The sequence below is a fragment of the Biomphalaria glabrata genome, chromosome 2 (assembly GCF_947242115.1).
Source record: "Biomphalaria glabrata chromosome 2, xgBioGlab47.1, whole genome shotgun sequence".
NCBI lineage: Eukaryota > Metazoa > Mollusca > Gastropoda > Planorbidae > Biomphalaria > Biomphalaria glabrata.
The window spans coordinates 47220751-47240596 of record NC_074712.1 but is presented as its reverse complement, the minus strand read 5'-3'; the positions used below and the strand labels follow the sequence as shown (position 1 = coordinate 47240596).

The window sequence follows — 19846 nt, the reverse complement described above, 5'->3', positions numbered from 1 at the left end:
ATTCGGATTTAGTCAAATTATGACTAAAATAAACATAATTGTGAAAAACCACGTGTAATGACATAAACTGGTACAGGATAAGAAGAGTTTATTTGATGTCATCTCTCTAAAACCTAGTCTGTTGTATATAGTGCGTGAGAAGAGAGCGAAATATTTCTTATACAGTAGTCAAAGTAGCTTTTTGATGACTGTATTGGAGTTTAAAATACTTGTATCGTACTGTAACAGCCATGCATCGCCTCGACCCAGCGGACGCTTTGTTTCTGATGTGTTGGCGTAATTTTGCTTCAAAAGAAAGGTCTTCTTTTCGACCAAAACAATGTAACAGACATTTTAAATAAAAACAACTTTGTTTTGAACCACATATAATATTAATATGTTTTGTTCATTCAGCTTTGTATCTTTAAAATTTACTTTAATTTTTAGTACTTTTTATTCACTGTTCTTTCTTAGTTTGTTTTTTCCTAAAAATATAAAGTTATTGTTTCAGATTAAGCGGACTTTCGGATTACCGAAGTTTGGATCATCTAGAATTTAGTGGGTATTATCTTGTGCGTGGGGGGAGGAGAGTAGGCATATTTGAGACACCGTGACAGATAGACGGATAGACAGATAGACGGATAGATAGATAGATAGATAGATAGATAGATAGATAGATAGATAGATAGATAGATAGATAGATTGATAGATAGATAGATAGATAGATAGATAGATAGATAGATAGATAGATAGAAACCCATTAGATTAGTAACAAAAATATTTGTGTGTACTCAACAAGGTAAGACACAGAGTTTTTCTTTTCATCATCTTCCCCCCCCCTCCTCTTTCGCAGCTTAAGCTCCTATTATAACACTAGGTGACTAGAGCCAACTAATGATCTAGAAACAAGGAAGTATCTGTTCAGTTGAAGTTCAGTACTTTATATCTGATAGTGTCTGTAAACTGTTTTGTCTGACCTGTTGGTGCAAAGTAGTATAGCTTCCTGGTTAGTGTCATCCCTTTGGAGACTTACGCAGATAGCGGAAACCATTACGTGGGAGAATTTCGGGCTTTTAGGGGCTTTTAGGGGCTTTTATCTGACACGAGAATGTTGCGATGATTGTTACACTGAAACAGTCTAAGACTAACTTTGACGTTTATTTCTTGTAATTCTCAAATTAATATCAAATCACTATGAAGACTATTGCGTTAAAGATATTTCTAACACAAAACATAGGCTATTCAATTTATTTATGAAATGAAAATATAGATGACCAGAGTCCATTTGATTTAAGACATAGTGTATATCAAAGGTCTAATGAATTTTCCCCAAACTTTTGACCTATCTGTACCCCTTGTATAATTTTGTAATGCTCATTTTAATTCATTAACAGAACAAAATAAATGGGTATTTTAATAAATCAGCAAGGTTAATGAGGTGCAACACGTACCCCCTCCAAAGTCTTCCCGTACCCCTTGGGGGTACGCGTACCCCACTTTGGGAAGCACTGGTGTAATGAATAAAGTTATTCTTTAAAGTTATAATTGTTTAATAAATATTTCCACTTCGTTTTCGGCAATATGTAACCCTAAAGCTCTCTAGTATCTTCTCGTATAGAATACACAGACGTGACTTCAACAAAGAAGATAATTACATATATAACTATACCTCTATGACGTAATAGAACTTTAGACGAAAGCATTGTATTTCTTGAGTTCCTCTAATTTCTAGGTTAATGTGTAATTCGGTCTTTCTGTTGGATCTTGTTTCCAAGTTTCGGAAACTCCCAACGGAATGTCCTTGTTCCTTGATGAAACTCAAAACCGATAAACCAAAAAGTTTCAAAGAGTTAATGCCTCTTTTGTCACACTCATCACTGTAGACTTTAATTACTATCTTACATCCAAGGTCTAGTAGCCCAGAGGCCCCAGACTGTTTACAATCCACTCGTGCATGACTTGTTTACATTTTTTTGTTTTGTTCTGAGTTGAACCTAAGATGGGGTTTGTGTTTCATTGATTGCAATGTACGTTTACTTTCATGATTTCTATAATGCACCAACTTTTAAATAATGTCACTTCAAACTATTGTTTAGCATCTAATATTTTCGCTTACAAGTATTTGCTCCTAGTTTTGGGGGTCTTTGTTCTACTGAAGCCTTTATTAGCTTAGTTGCAGGGCCGTACGGTTATAATATTGTGTGTAATGAAAATATTGTTTGTAAACAAAAAAAATGAAAAAAATAAAATGGGCATCAGTCGCGTTTAAGAAACGTATTAGAAGTCAGAAACATTAAAAGTATTTCTTGTGAAGTTATAAGAATAACGATAGTTTCTATTAACTAAATTGAGAAGAATGTATTGTATAGTTAAAGGATATAGATTCTAGTAACGTCTAGTAGATTCTCTTACTAAGAAAGAAAACATTGAAGCACATACTTCAAAATATTGAACGGTATTAATCCTGTCCCTTGAAGTGCGCTATCGTCATCACAACTGACTCGCCCATTTCCTCCCAAAGATACTTGTATTCAATATCTTCAATGCCCATTGATTATGAAAAAGAAACCTACATGAAATAGTCTCAGTAGATACAAGAAATGAGATACGAATTAAAAAGAAAACAAAAGCTGTACATTTGAAACGTTCTAGTCTTAATGAACGCCGACACTTCTACCATTACATTCTGTATACCATCTCTGTATTATGCTGAGGCTATCAAGCACAGTGTTTGACGTCATTCCATGCCTCTCGAAGCTCACAAGCGAGTCCAGTTATTTGTTTGAATCACGTGACACTAGTTCAGTGCATTGACAGAAAGGAAGAAATAAACTGAAACAAACAAAACTGTAGGGTGTGGGAGAGGAGACAATGAGTCATTGCATCCCGGAGGTTTATTGGGAACTAGTTGACCAAAGTGACTATTTTCCAAGAAACTGAACTTTTGAGTCAGAACATTAAGTTAGATGTACCCATTATTTTTGGCTCCATTTGCCACTATACAAAATATGTTTTTGTTAAGACAAGTGGTAAATAATTTTAGTAGCCGTTAGTCATAGTAAGTAAGGCAGTGCGCTACATGATTCGCCCATTCCTTACATCAAGTTTTCAATATCACTTTAAGTCAGTTTAGTTTATCAAAGATGTGACACCTGACAGATAGACAGCTTGAAAGCAAACTGCCTTTTCCCTACAGGTGCAGCTTTAAAAATGCTATCTGCTACTAAATAATCTGACATATCATTATTACTACCCATACTTCTTATAGGCCTATATTTGCTTACCAGCCATTCTATATCTGCGAAATTTTAGTTTGAAATAAATGAGTCAATTTTTCACCCTCTACTTTTTGACTTGTGTCTTTTAACCACCTTCCACCTTTTGACTTGTATCTCTTGACCACCTTCCACCTTTTGAATTGTGTCTCTTGACCACCGTCCACCTTTGACCACCTCCGACCTTTGGACGTGTCTCTTCGATCACCTTCCACCTTATGACTTGTGTCTCTTCAACTTCTTGACCACCGTCCACCTTTGACCACCGCGGTCTCTTCAACTTCTTGACCAACTTCTTCCTTTTGACTATGAAACAATGGTGAACTAAAATTAAGAACTGAAAACAAAGCTTAGTCACTAAAATGTCTCTTGTTAAAAGATTATTGCTTTATATTTTTGGTTGAAGTGATAAAGATAAAACAATTCTCTACGTTGTTTGCAGACACTTGGTCTTGACCTGCAGTTTTAAGTACCGCCATTACTAGTGTACAAAAAAGACAATTCTTAATAATTCAATAATTGATATTATTGAATTCTTATTCTGAAGTGATTAAAAGGTTAAAAGTGATCAAGTCATTATTAAATTGCATTGAAAATGTTATAATTCAAAAACATTTTCAACTTGCATAAACTATCCTTTAATAATGTAAAATCTATGGTTTGTGGTTATAACTGTTGGCAAATCCGATCCTGTCGGACAGTGACTAATCTTTATGGACACGCTATTCAGATAGTCATTATCAGGTTGAAGTTCCATTGCAGCGGTGCCCAACAATGTGTCGGCAAGGGGCCGTAATGCATTTCCATTTCCGACAAGCCTGTCATGGATAGCATCATGGGAAGCATCATGGAAACAAAATGGAGTTCACTGGAACCAATCGTCTGCTGCTTTAGAACACATTGAAGCAAAAATTTCGAAGGTCCAGAAAGGCGTCACGAGTCGGCCCGCGATCAGAAGGTTGTGCATCGCTGGTCTCTGAGTACTGAGATTAACCATTTTCACTCGCACAAGCCTAGGGCCACTTAACATGTAGCACCTTGTGTCAGCCTTGTCGTTGATAAGATAGCAGATACTGTTGACGCGTATGTGCGTCCGTTATCTATCACTTCCTGTTGAAACATAGAATAGCATTCATCACATTTTAACCAATGGATGCAAAACTTTTTTTTTCCATTAATTTTTTTTTTTGAAGATTAAAAATCATATGATGCAGGCTTCGAACTAGAGACCATCAACAGAAGGCCTACCAAACGTTCTTTACATGACCAGGCAGGGATCTCTTATGATCTCTAGGCATTTACATCACATTATTTTTGTTCAGGATTGGATTGAAAAACAACCCTCCCAATGTTTGATACAACAATGCTAGAGTTAGGGCAGAGTTCAACAATGTACAGACAAGTCAATACTAGTCTACGACATTCATAATAAGATCTCTCATTTTCAGGACTAAAGATAAGGCTCAAAACAAAAATTTGACTCCATTTTGTTCAGAGGCATTTACTATTAACCTGAACTTGGGACTAGAGATTGATGCAGGCTGCCGAGGACCCCTAAGAAGGCCATCTTGTTCACTCTGAACACCACTGTCTTGCCGGTTAATCCTAAACTCGACCAATTCCTGCCTAATTTTTGGTTTATTCTTGCCTCGTACCGTTTTGTTTGGTGGAAACCTACCGCTGACATTGTTTCCAATTAGGTCTAATATCGGGGAGGTCGACTTTAATGTTAAAGTTGTATTTTATTCTTTCTAATGTTAGGTCATTTATGTTACATCCATTTTACACCCGCCCCTTGTATGTATTAAATAAATAGTTTGTTCTTGGTTCGGTATTTTGCATGTGTACTTGTGTGTGTGTGTTGTTGCTTGTTTACTTGTTGTGTGTCTGTGTGCATTTAGTTTTCATTTCCCGTGATTGAAATGTGAAACTTTAAAAATATTTGTTATGTTTTTATATTTTTAGTCTTCTAGAAATGTTTTAATGCCTGGAATATATGAAGCCCGTAGAAAACATCAATCTTTAGGTTCTTTGGTGCGAAATTAAAGTTTATATCATAGACTTATATTAAACAAAAGTGTGCATGTGGACCAGTGGCTTTTGATTTCTAAATATAGAACTTTATGATATCAAAAGTTAGAATGTATTGATCGTCGTATTCTTAGTTTATGAATCACAGTTACATGGTCTACAAGGAAGCTTAAAACAAGAAATTCTCTGAGACACATTACAATGGATAGAGGATCCGGGTAGAAGTAGATCTATGTTTGTTTATATTTGCTGTTTTAACGTAGGTAGGCTATGCAAGTTGTCAAATTGTGTTTTGATATAAGGTAACATTGTTTGTGACTTGTTCTCAATTTCTCTTTTTCTTTCTCCCTTTTGCTCTTTCACATCTCATCTTTATCTCTTTTTCTCTCTCACTCTCTCATCTTTATCTCTTTTTCTCTCTCACTCTCTCATCTTTATCTCTTTTTCTCTCTCACTCTCTCATCTTTATCTCTTTTTCTCTCACTCTCTCATCTTTATCTCTTTTTCTCTCTCACTCTCTCATCTTTATCTCTTTTTCTCTCACTCTCTCATCTTTATCTCTTTTTCTCTCTCACTCTCTCATCTTTATCTCTTTTTCACTCTCATCTTTATTTCTTTTTTTTCTCTTTTACTTTCTCACTTTTTCTCTCTTTTTTTTCCTCTGTAATGTTCGACCTGAACATCTCTCCCTGTCTTTAACTAACGTAGTTTTGTCCTTGTTACGTAACACCGTCCATGCAATCCAATATTTATTAATAGGCCTACTTATATAGACCTTCCATCAACCATACATAGACCTAAAGACATAGACCTGTTTGATCAATGGGGCACAGAGAGAGATATGTGTTCCTTATAAACTTCCAACGGGAATTTTTTTTCTGAACGACATTCCAGATCTAGGCTACATCTAGTGCAGTGTGGAAATCCCCTAGTCCAGGAGTTTTATATTCATTCATGAGTCAACATTAGGCGAACGTCAATTAAAAACACTTGATCCGCCGACACATCTACTTAGACTAGCCACGTGATCATCCTTGCGTGAACCGGCGTGGTCGTTTGTTGTGTGATCCACGAAAAACAAAACGACACACTCGTCAGTGTAAGTAGAACAGGATGAGAAGACGTGTGTTCCCAGTATTCGGAGTGACCAATTCTATACGTAGAATAAAATAACCTCGAATGTTTTTGTTTCCTTATTAAGAGGAATATTATTTTTGTAAATGAAATATCACGTATGTAACGATATATATATATATATTATGTAATAAAGCTAGTCTTCGAATTCGAAGATTAGTGAGGAATGCAGTATTTCCCGTGGCTGCGCAGCCCCAGCTGTGACCTACATAGTTTGCCACATCCAGGGCAAGCATAACCATTGTCCGCAGGTGGTCGATTTAGATTTTCTTTTCGCCGTCTGCCTTTGTCCTCGGCAGCGGATTTTCATTTTGTCTCAAATGTGTATCCTGGGGCCTTCGTAATGACCTCTAGCTGTCTCGTTCTGAGACCGCATACAACCAGGTGCTCTCTTCTATGTCAGCCAAAAATAGTTGACGCCTAAGCTGGTCTTTGAAGCGTTTCCGTGGGGCGCCTCTGTTACGTCCACCACCTTTCAGCTCACCAAAAAGGACTGCCTTTGGCATACGTTCGTCTCCCATACGGGATACGTGCCCTGCCCAGCGTAACTGTCGGACCATAAGAAGTCCCTCTATACTGTCCATACCGGTGTTCGCAAGAACATCGCTGTTTGTAGTGCGGTCTTGCCACCGTATGTCCATGATGGAGCGCAAACATCTTTGGTAAAAGCGCTCAAGTAGTCTTAGTTGTTTTCTGTATAGTGTCCATGTCTCAGAGCCATATAGAAGGGCTGAGAGAACACGGCTTGGTAGACATTGATTTTGACACCTATATATATTGTAAATAAGGAGGCAGTGTAGTTTTGTTTATTCTCTAAGAATGAAGATCATGCAATTTTTCATAATTCGGAAATCCGAATACAATAGATATATAGTAAAGTCACTATTGCGGAACAGCTTGCTGCTACTTTTAGTTTTGAATTTTTTGCTCCGTAATTGTTAGACCTATGGAAAAACTAAAAGTACCTAGGCGTTGCCCATCCATTTTCCGATCAAATGGACACATTGTTTCGTTTTTCAACACATATTTAAATTTAAAAATTCAACTCGACTGAGATATGGTCAGTCACAATTACGGAACAGGATTTTTTAAGAAGTCACAATTGCGGAACACGGTAAAAATGTCGGAACAAAGCCTATATAAAGTCTTAAATAATACTTGAACTCCTTATTCTTTACATTTAAAAAAAAAATTAATGCTAAAGACACACATTAGATCTAAGACTCACATTTTAGATTATTTACCTCTTCTTTAATTGTAATTGACGTCACACTACTCTGATTTTCCTTACAAGGTTTATTTTCCACATTTTTTTTGTTATATTAATATTATATAGGTCTATATGATATTTGATATTATGATTTGTCTACTTTTTTCTGGACGTCTGGTAATCATAAATCTATATTATATCTAATATTATTCACTAAATGTTTTTAAATGTATGTATACTAATGCAAACTCATATTTAAATTCCGAAAATCCAAATCACTATGTAAATATTAAGCTAAATGCGCAGGTCAAATGAATAACATCTATAGTGTTCCACAATTGTGACTATCTTTAAAAAGGTAAGACCTGGGTAAACACCTCCCAATTTTTTTAAAATTGAATTCCAGAAGAATAGCTATGAAATTACGTTTTTTCACATCCATTTATAAACCGAAAATTAGGTGTATCATGCAGGTGATGGGTCATTATCATTTTTAAAAAGTCTTAAGCCTTGACCTATGCGGTTCTCCTGGTACGTGAAAAATAATGGACGATTCCACACCTGTCAACTTTAACCTGGAGTCAAAATTAATTTTCTGCTGTTAAAGGAAAACCTGTATATTGAAAATGTAGAGAAATGGACCATGCGCAGTACCGTTATAGTAGTTTAGCAGAAAATTTCAAAATAAAGTAGATTTTAACTAATTTCGACGAGCTGTTCCGCAAACATGCCTGTTCCGCAATAGTGACTCTACTCTACTCTCTACATGTTTTCAAGTTACATGAAGTTACTTCCTTCGGCCAGTCTGTTTTTATTTATGTCTATGAATACAACATAATGTGCAGAAATGGGAGATCTATACAAAGTATGGAACGGAAAAGGAGGTGGTACAAATAATGTTAGCGCTACAGAGAGATGTGTGGTTAGACAAGGAATACATTGAGGAGTTGATTAGTTGTGTGGTAGTGGGTTTGTAGGGAAATAATACAATCTAAAGTGATATTGAAAGAAACATTCGGGTTTGGATAGTGAGAAAATGAAAGTATAAAATTGTTGAACCACGGAGGGTTAAATCAATAGTTTGAGTGATGCTTTCTTTTTAAGGGTTAATGCACAAGGTGCATGTAATAATTCGGATAAAGGGAACATGATATGATAGCGGTACTATCATCATATCATTGATTGAAATCTAAATAGTTATCATGGCCCTTTTTTAATTATAAATTTTTGTGCATTGTCAATGAAGATTTACTATTATTTTTAAACGAACATTTTTTTGAATGTTTATATATATATATATATGAAGCCCCTGCGTGTGTATATATAATAGACAGACAGACAGACTGAGAAACTGCTAACTTATTGATTGATAAACGGTTTGTTTGTTCATATTATGAAATCTGAAGTTTCAGTTCAATTATTGAAAGCCTACTTGAGCCCGCTATTACGTTTCTTTAAAGTGGAATTGAATAGATTGTTCATAATTGCGTTACGTTCTAAGCAGGCTACAAATAGCTTCATTGAACTGACACAAAACTTTGTGTACTATTTGGTCAAGTGTTCGCTATGTAGCGCCTCTATTCGCAGATCTCAGGTAGTAAATCTAGATATGATCTACTTCCTTCTTGAAGTATTATGGAGCAGAAATTAAGTCTCTGGACTTGACTATTAAGTTTTATGACATTTATCTATTTATGTTTACTTTGACAAAGGTTAAAGAGAAGATTTTCGTGAGACAGAAAGAAAAAGACTAAAAGTAATAAAGAAAGGAATAGGTCCACATTGTGCAGGTTATATATATACAGTGACAATGAGACATTTAATATATATGATAAAGGTACCTCTTTCAAACATAATGCGGCGGATGATGTAAAGCTCATCTGTTACTCTTACCGACAGTTAACATATAGTTGGGTGAACTCAAGGCCTACTAAAAATCCTGAATTTAAAAAACTTATAAGTTAAAAAACCAAGTCTTCATCGGGGTTCGAGCCTGAGACCCTCGGATCGGAAGCCGAGGCCCTTGATTCGGAAGCCGAGACCCTTGGTTCGGAAGCCGAGGCCCTTGATTCGGAAGCCGAGACCCTTGATTCGGAAGCCGAGGCCCTTGATTCGGAAGCCGAGGCCCTTGATTCGGAAGCCGAGAGTTGTGCCACTCGCCCATCACACTCCTGCTTTTTTAAAAGGCTGATTTCTTTAAAGTGTAGGCCTTTACATAATTTTTGAATATTTTTACGGCGCGACTATACAAAATCTGCTAACATACGGAATAACTTGTTGGCAAGGCAACGCTTCATCTAAACTGTTGCGACGTCTAGAAACCAATATAGAAAGGGCATCAAAATTATACTCACAACATTACCATATTTAAAGGAACTTTTTGTACAAAAGTGTCTAAGAAAAATCGAAAAAATCTTGGAAGACAACGGCCACCCCCTCCATCAGAACTACGTCAGGTCATCGCAAAGTGGGCGACTGCTGTCAATCAAAACAAGAACATAGCGGTACAAAAACTCGTTCGTACTTCACTCGGTCAGACTAAATCAACGCCACTCGTTGATCAGGAAACATGTAAAGGACCAAGATGCCTGTGTGTAGTCGCTGAATGAACTCTTTATGTTGTGTCTGTTCTATTTATGTGTATGTTTCTTTTGTGTTGTACTTATGTGAGAAAAGAGTCCTTGTAATCACAACAAATTTCCGTAAGGATCAATAAAGCAGTCTTAGTCTTAGTTTTAGTCTAAGAAAGTATTTTCTCTCTTGCGTAATTAGACTGCAAAATAATCTTTTTTTTTCTTTTCTTTACAGTTTCATCTCCGGAAGAAAAAAAAAGTAAAACCTAGACTCTGCTTCTCTTTAGCTGAAAATCTCCATCGCAATATTTGCTAGCAATTCAGCCAGTGAAACAGTCAGCAAGGAAACAACGCTCTTACCCTGGACCATAGAGATTTAATATTCACATTGTACTTCTGTAGGCAAACATCAAAAGTTCTAGCACTGTAACAAAAACAAGAGGACGTCATTCTAAAACAGGAGGACGTCATTCTAAAACAGGAGGACGTAATTCTAAAATAGGAGGACGTCATTCTAAAACAGGAGGACGTCATTCTAAAACAGGAGGACTGTAATTCTATTAAAAAAAAACAGCAGGATTGCAAGGGAGACTTACTGTATCAATGATTCGCCTAGACTGTTCTCCCAAATACCCAGAGAACGTCTAAATGAACTAATGCCTAAAGTGACATTTCTGTTAGTACTAAATGTCACGTTTTGTTGCATCGAAAGACGCAAAGATGTAGATCTAAAAGATTAAAAGAAACTTCTCGTCTCATTGTACATGAGTGTGGCTAGGCATGGCAGAGGTGTGCTTTAGAGATGTGACTATTCTCCATACTGACCAGGATAAGGAGTGGTGTCAGTACTTACATAAACATTTTCTGCTGGACAAACTCAGCATACATACATTAAATGTGACCACCCTGGATTATAAACACCCCCCAGGTAAATAGCCTATATAGCTTTTTTATTTGCTGAGAGAGTGAGAGAGAGAGGGGGCTGGCAAGGTGGTTTTGAGGACTTAAGAGAATCTGTATTCAATGTTTACTATATATTTAAGTTTTTCTTATAATAAATATGTATTATATATTGTTAAGACGTGGGATTGAACTAAAGAAAATAGCTCATCGATTCTTAGATTGCTGGTATCTCTCTGATTGCAGAAGCACAATCCAACTATGATCAATCAATATCCCCGGTAAAAAGAAATAATGTCACAATCTCCAAATCAAATTTACATATCCCGATTCACTAACACAATAGAAAACAATCCTCAATCCTCAGTCAAGAAATACAAAATCATCACTAAAGTTTCTTAACATATTTACACACTAGTTGAGGTCATTTACGCCCAACAGCATAAACAAAATTCGCCCTATTTCGTACGTGGAAAAAATGGTTAGTCGGGGAGGAATAGGAGGCGGTAAAGCGCTTGGCTTTCGTACCGGGGTCCGGGGTTCGAATCTTGGTGAAGACTGGGATTTTTAATTTCGGAATCTTTGGGCGCCTCTGAGTCCACCCAGCTCTAATGGGAACCAGGCATTAGTTGGGGGAAAGTAAAGGCGGTTGGTCGTTGTGCTAGCCACATGACACATGTAAATGACCTTTACATCATCTGCCCTATGGATCGCAAGGTCTGAAATGTGAACTTTACTTTTTTAGGGAGGAACGGGGTTTACGCTCAAAATTTATTTTTATAATTCCTCTCTTTAGTTTGTAAACTTTGGGTGGAGAATCAATCAAGGAGATAAAAACCCATTCAAGCTTGGCATCCGCTGCCTTGAGCAAACTGGAAATCTTGGAAGAGTAACATCAACTTCTTAATCAAATTAAAATTGTGTTCTTCGCTAGTGTAGTCGTAACTATACATGGTAGTGAAAATTGGACACTGAACGCTAAGGCTGAACGAAAAATTCAAACCTTTGAGCGTAAATGCTACAGAAAAATTCTGGGCATCGGATACCAGAAAAAGAAGACAAATTGAGATTTTACTTTTACAAGTCAACACTATGGCTCAATACTGCGAAGAGACCAAAGCTGAGCTGGTTTGGTCATATTGTAAGGCATGATTCATTTTCATAAGTCATCCTTCAAGGTACGTTGCAGGGAGCACGAAGCAAGGGTTGTCCAAAGAAAAGCTGGCTGGACAACGTAAAAGAAGGGAACAGCCTCTCTCTTGATAGCCTGCAGCTGACCGGGAAACGTGATTTAGTTACGCGAAGTGTCACAGCACCTTTATTTTTAATACTTTTTGAATTGAAATGTATTGTTGCCTCTCGGAATATATACATGTCTTTGGGCCTATTGTTTCGTGTAAAGTACAAGTATAAAGTGCTCGTGTTCACCAAACTTGATTTCTATTGCTGCACTAAACAGATCTACGTTGGTAGAATCCCAGATTCACATAAGCATTAGTTCATTAAAGGAGTGAAATCCATCTACAGCAAACTTTTTTGTATACAATACTAAAGTCTTGATAAGCAAAGTATTTTAATAAACCATGTAATTATTATTATTTATTTTGCATTTTTCAGCACTTTAAAATCACGTTTCTAAACCTTTAGTCTACTCTTGTAACAAAGTTGTTTTTTTTCATTTAGTTGGCCACAGTAATCTTTCAGAATGACATCCTTGACATTATTTATGTTTTCTATTTATTTCAAAATTTCACAAAAAAAATTTTATTCTTTATTTTCTTACTTTTTCTTTAGGCCCATTATATCGCCATCACATTTCTTCACATCGCGTTCTCTTCTTTTTCTCTCTTACTGAATTTCGTTGCTTAAAGAACGGAATCTTAAAAATCAAAGTGTTAACATAGACCAGATTGCTGCAAAGACGGCGTTTTTTTTGGGTGGCGAGTGGGGTAATCGCCCCAGGTCACAAGCCTTAGGGACCCTATGATAAAGAGAATCCCCGTCAGCCCATTGTACAGATATTCGTGGCGCAGATCCCAGCCACCTAGGAGGCATTTAAATTTTTGTATACATTGTCTGATAATGCTCAATGAAAATACAGATAGATGTAGTCCAGATCGATGCTATTTGTCAGTGCTCCCAGACGTATGCAAACAGCAAACTGGGGCCAAGTAGAGTGTCAACACTGGACCATCGTTTCAACATGCTGAAGTGCATAGCAGTTAACCAGAACATGCACATTTAGGCCCACCAATGCAATGATAGTAAGATTAGTAAGCATTAACATTGTATGAGCTCTCAAGCTGTCTCAATCAGAGATTTGTTGCCAGTAGTTTCCTCTATGCCAGTGAGGAGGAAAAAATGGCACCGAGCTATATTGGTCTCCATTGCCCACAGGTTGCGAAGGTCATTGTTCATGCCTTCTATGACGGTTGGTCTCGGTCAGAGCCACTTTATGTCTGATGAGTTTCACATTTCCGACTTAAGTTCAATAAGAGTTGGGAAGAAAACAGACGCTGGAGACACGCGCTCTTTTTTTTTTTGAGTCGCTTCGTTCTACGACCTAACATATCAGACTATGGCGCCTTTAAGAACTGGTGACAGCATCATCTTATTAACCAGGAAAATCTGATATAATCAACCATCGACAAAGCACTAGGTAGCAACCAAAGGATTGTCTATGCCCATGAAATTCTGCAGGAAGTGAACAGAATGACTAGTGACGCAATATAACTGAAAGATTCTATAAGAAGCAAGTTGTATAACATCTATACTGGAACTGCTTAATTATTACGAATTTTTACTTAGGCTTAGTTGTTTCGTATGTTCCTTTAGAAATGAAGATTATTACATCTAGTCCAAACCTTCTGCAGTGATACTTTGTATGGTGGCGGGCAGGGTTCGAACATGGGACCATCGAACTGACAGTTGTAGAGCACATACCACAATGCAGTTGTACTAGAAAAGTAAGACACTGAGCACTGTTGAATATCTAGGTTAGGTAACAAAACTGAAGTTATTCATGAAGCAATCTTTCAAACACAATCTCTATTGGCTTCATTTAGTGACGAAGAAATTGTTAAAAATGTCAAAGTGACAAAAATGTTGGCTATGTCGCGTCTGTGTGGATATATTGTAGGCTACATAATTGTGTGATTTTTTTTTTGTTTGGTAAATGAGCTAGTTGTGTGTATTGCACGATTTGTTGTCATGAATCTTGTGTGTGTAAGACGCCATCCGTTAGTTTCTTGTAGGCCTACTTCCTCTTGTGAAGAAGATGGTCTGGCTGTGGGTTTTTTCTGTTCTTCTGTGTCCACTGTTTCTTTGTTGTAACGGGTACATAAGTACACAGGTGTTTTAGTCAGGTTCGATATTCTGGTTTGTGCGTCGTTGATGAAGTTTCTTGGTTTATCGGCATCGTTAGATCTCCGCTTACTCTATGTTTTAGGGCGCTAGATATGGGGACTGTATTGAGCCAGACTTTGTGCCGTGTGTGAGCCAGGCTTTGGACCGTGTTTGAGCCAGGCTTTGGGCCGTGTTTGAGCCAGACTTTAGACCATTATTGAGCCAGGCTTTGGGTCGTGTTTGAGCCAGGCTTTGGGTCGTGTTTGAGGCAGGCTTTGGGTCGTGTTTGAACCAGGCTTTGGACCATTATTGAGCCAGGCTTTGGGTCGTGTTTGAGGCAGGCTTTGGGTCGTGTTTGAACCAGGCTTTGGACCATTATTGAGCCAGGCTTTGGGTCGTGTTTGAGCCAGGCTTTGGACCGTGTTTGAGCCAGGCTTTGGACCGTGTTTGAGCCAGGCTTTGGACCGTGTTTGAGCCAGGCTTTGGGTCGTGTTTGAACCAGGCTTTGGACCATTATTGAGCCAGGCTTTGGGCCGTGTTTGAGCCAGGCTTTGGGCCGTGTTTGAGCCAGGCTTTGGACCGTGTTTGAGCCAGGCTTTGGGCCGTGTTTGAGCCAGGCTTTGGACCGTGTTTGAGCCAGGCTTTGGGTCGTGTTTGAGCCATGCTTTAGGTCGTGTTTTAACCAGGCTTTGGACCATTATTGAGCCAGGCTTTGGGTCGTGTTTGAGCCAGGCTTTGAACCGTGTTCGAGCTAGGTCTTAATTAGCACAGATACACGTTTCCGCTTATTAGTTGTTGGAGTTATGACCGGAATTAAGTGTTTGTGCGAGGTGTGTCACAGTTATGATTAAGCCTACTTGAATTGTCAGTCCAATCAGTAAAATAGCATAATGCCTTTAAATACTTATCATTCATTCATAGTTCGTTATTAAATGTTAAATGGTTAAATGAGGATTGACCATTTATTTAATATTCAAAGTTACTTTGTTTAACACTTGTAGGGCCTACGTTGTTTGTTTAACAAATTTGTACAAATGCCCCTTCTTCCCTAGTGCTATTAGAGCATGGAATGGGTTGCCTAAGCTAGCCAGGAAAACCAATGACTAGGAAGAATTTAAGTCATTTGTTAACATGCATGACTAGATGCATGGCGTGTATTACGTAATCATCTACTTTTTTGAAGTAACGTCTGTATTAAAAAGATAACACATGTACGTTGTTTGTTTAACACATGTCCGTTGTTTGTTGCAGTCATTGATTAATACTTAGCCTGCTGAGGTGGGTAACCCGGTTAAGTTAAAACATCCCCTAGCTAATAGCTAAACCTGTGAAACCCACCTCGATAGGCTCTACATTTTTATTTAAATTCTGAAATGTTTTATAACTTAATTTTTATATATATTCATTATCAATATTCATACTCATATACACTTTTTTAAAATGTATTTTTCAGAAATCGAAGTAGCAATTAGAGAATCCCATGTTGTGGTCCTAGTTGCCACAGCACACATGATGGATTATATGGAGGCCCAAGCTGATTGGTTCGCCAATATGATTAGGGAGAAACGAAATTCAAATTTAACAACTGTAATGGCAGCACTGATAGCACTTTCACCAGACGAATGTACCAGTGTATTAAAAGGATCATCATATGTAACAGACCCCAGTGAAGAGTACAAAATGGTAGATGTAAGTAGCTAGTCTTCTACTTAATCAGTGGTGTCTGAACTCTCTCGCCTGGGAGTGCAAGTCTCATGGGCCACATCATCGCGACAAATTGTCCAGTTCAATGGAACCAAACTTCTAAAACAACATTATGCACTGTGTGCAGAGGTTTTCCATAACCACAAGGGGAACTACTTCAGGAGAGAAAATATGGGTCCACAACCAACAGGGATGATATACAGCCAACCTCTACAATACCTTGCTTATGCCGATGACATTGCCTTATTGGGTAAAGAAACCTCTGACATTGCTAGAGCTTTCACACAAGTGGAAGAAGTATCTCAACCAGCAGAACTTGAGGTCAATGACAGTAAAACCATGTACATCGCAATGACAAGAAACAAACAGAGGGACAATATATTAAAATCAAATACCACAAATTTGAAAATGTCCAAACTTTCAAATATCTAGGAAGTACAATTTATTTAAAAAATGACCTACTAACAGAAACAAAGGAAAGAATAGCAGCAGGCAACAGAGCATTTTATGGCACCCATCATTTACTTAAGAGCAAAACAATATCAAGGAAAATCAAGAAAATAATGTACAAAAGCATAATAAGCAGCAATGTATGCAAGTGAGACCTGGACACTGACAAAGATAACCGAAAATATACTAAATACGTTTAAACAAAAAATTCTTTGGAAAATCTAATGTGCTATACAAGATGAAACAGGGTGGAGGACACGCACTAACCATGAGATATATCAATTGTATGAAGACCCACTGATAGTGACTGAAATAAATAAGAACAAACTATGTTGGGCAGGTCACCTTGAAAGAATGTCAGATAACAGAGGAGCGAAAATTGTATACAGGCAAAAACCAAAAGGCAGGCGACCCAAAGGCAGACCCCGAATAAAATGGATTGATGATGTGGAGGCAGATCTGCAACAGCTTGGGATTAGGGCATGGAGATGAAAGGCCCAGGAGAGATCTAAATGGAAGGATGTGTTGAAGCAGGCCAGAGCCCTGTGGCTGTAGCGCCACTGGGATGGATGGATGGTGCAGAAGTTTTCAGGTGCCAGATAAAACAGCAAGACAGGCCAGATAGTACTGTGAAACAGGCCAGATATGGCTCACAGGCCTTAGTTTGGGCATCACTGTACCATATCATAAACTAAACTATTACTCTAAAAATATATATATATATATATATATATATATATATATATATATATATATATTACCAACTTCAAGTAGTGTACACAGCTCAAATCTGTAGTTAATCAGTTTACCTTTTTTTTCAATTTTGGTGAACAAGAGTATCTATATCTGAAAAGAACATTTATTCAAAAATTAATTTATATCTATACATTTAAGAACTAATTTATCAAAACTGAATGATTATAGGTTGATGTCACAGGAGCTAACATCAAACAAGTCATAGAAGAAATACTAGAACACAGGGATAAAAATTATGCTAAAAGGCCAAGAAAATTGTCACCGACTGTGACTGTGTTGCCAACATCCATTAATGGAGTAAGATGAAAGCCTAATACCTAATTTATATTGTTTACATAGACAATAATTTTGATGAGTGTCAATTTAAATATGCTATTACTTCCATTTCAAGTGGAAACTTGTGCACAATTATTTATTGTTCCTAACAAAACATGAATCAATAAGAAAAATTAACCAATTAGTTAATTAATTAAGTTTTGTATGGTATCAAAAAGGGGGGAAATCTTACAGTATTTAGATGTATGGTGGAAATGTGGAATTATTCTCATTAGATATGCTTTTTTTTTGTTTTTTATGTATTTTTTTAATATATTGCTTGTTTTCTTTTTCACTCATACTTGTTGAATTTAATGTGAATCTTTTCATAATGACGGCAGCCATTGTTTGCATTCCAACTAATAGATATCAGCTTGGGTTGATATTCCAACAATTTTATTTTATTTGACAACATTTTTAAAAGATTAATACTTTGCTCTCAGCTCTAATTATCATGGCTGAGAAAGTGAACCTACCCACACATGAATTATCAGTGTGAGATAAAATTCAAATGATACGAAGTTCTTTTCACTCATCATTGGTGTAAACATGGAGGTTTTTTTTGTGAGCCAACAGGTTATGAGCTTGATGGTAAATATGTAAATTATTACATTTTCCCCGTCATTTGTAAGGTTGTCTACAAATTGAAAGGGCTTTCAAAATATTAATTTATAGCATATAAAACCTAGAAATGCTAATTCAAAACCCAGACCATTATTACACAACCACCAGTTAAAAAAAAAAAAAAAAAAAAGCTTATCTAAGGGGAAGAACTCTGCCCCTAAAACTATATCTCTCAATAATGTAGAAATAATTTTTCCTTTATTTGATATCAAACAAATGATTAATAACCAATAATTTAATGACTAATTGGTTAGTTTGTTAATTGATTCATATTTTATTAGGTTAAAAAATAATTGTTCTAAGTATCAACTTGATCCGATATTGTGTGTGGGAGAAATAGCATTAACAATTATCTGAGGGGATGAAACCCTACAAATGTAGCCATATCTGTGCCTACTGAAGGATTTATTTCCCTTGTTGGTATCAGACAATTTAATTAATTACCAGTAATTAATTCAGTAGTTGGTTAATTTTTTTTATTGATTCATGTCTTTTATATATGGAAATTAATAATTGTGCAAAGTTTCATATTGATCTGAGAATGGATTGGGAGAAATAACATGAAAAAACGTTTTATCAAACAGACAGAGTGAGTTTATATAAGCTTTGTAATAAATCTCTATCTGTATTTTGAAATTAACAATTAATAAATGAGAGGCTTTGGGCGTCTCAGTAATACATAGTACAACACAGTTGTAGTTAGCTCTTAGCCTTAATGTGAAACATCAATAGAAATAGTGAATCTCATTTGACATTTTTTGTCATTCAGAGTGGAGATAAGGTAGCTCTTCTGTTTCCTGAGGAACTCAAAGGGGTTGTGACTGTCAATTTCAAAGGCATAAAAGAAGAAGTCAGTACCAAAAAAGTCAATCCTTACAGTGTCACATTTGTTGTTCCAGGTAATGGCTTAATTGATCTTGTAATAAGTAAATGCATTTTTTTAATATAAAAAACAACAGCTGTTGTTAAAAAATGTTATTTAAATTTTACAGATGTGGTTGGGGAGAAAGTTGGTATGCAAGTAAATGTTGATGGAAACAGAGTCAAACGGTGTCATCTATATAATAGGGCAATGGGACTTAACACAACAAGGTTTTTCCTCATTGAATCTATTTTTGTCTTATATAAAAATATTTTTAGTTAATAACAATATTGTTTTAAAAATTGTAGTCTTAATATTTGAAATTCAAGGTTATAGGTTAAATAATAAATTCTTATTTTGTATAACTATTTTCTATTAAATAATCTTTAATCAAGCACTACAACTATTTCAAATAACCTCTAATCCATAGTGTTGAATTCATGTGCCAGAGCTTTGGGGTGAGCAGTAAAGAGGAGCTAGACAAGAAGCTAGCAAATAATTTTAACACAAGTATATGTGGTGATAGCAAAGCTAACAAAATTTTTGATGAAGTCATGAGCAGCTCCTTAACAGGTTAGAATTAAGAAATTATATAAGTGTAAATATTTTATTTTTTTATTGGCTAAAGTGCTTTGATTTTCTGAGTAAATATGAAAAAAATTGTGGGATATAGCATTCTTGTTTAAAA

At 36.4% G+C, this 19846-nt stretch overlaps 1 protein-coding gene across 11 annotated transcripts in view; it reads left to right on the top strand.

Moving 5' to 3' along the window:
* Positions 1-19846, top strand: part of LOC106066005 (B-cell scaffold protein with ankyrin repeats-like) — a 43649-nt gene that overhangs the window by 5741 nt on the left and 18062 nt on the right. For 8 of the 11 annotated variants that reach the window (XM_056020932.1, XM_056020934.1, XM_056020931.1 and 5 more), the window contains 6 exons: positions 10438-11130; positions 15901-16136; positions 17526-17654; positions 19066-19195; positions 19289-19388; positions 19589-19731. In XM_056020932.1, coding sequence (XP_055876907.1) covers positions 10983-11130; positions 15901-16136; positions 17526-17654; positions 19066-19195; positions 19289-19388; positions 19589-19731 — 886 coding nt within the window. In that variant the 5' untranslated portion in view covers positions 10438-10982. Of the gene's footprint in view, positions 1-5079; positions 5588-6382; positions 6518-10437; positions 11131-15900; positions 16137-17525; positions 17655-19065; positions 19196-19288; positions 19389-19588; positions 19732-19846 lie in introns of those variants that run through there. The other 3 variants (XM_056020926.1, XM_056020925.1, XM_056020929.1) reach the window with 3 other exon arrangements.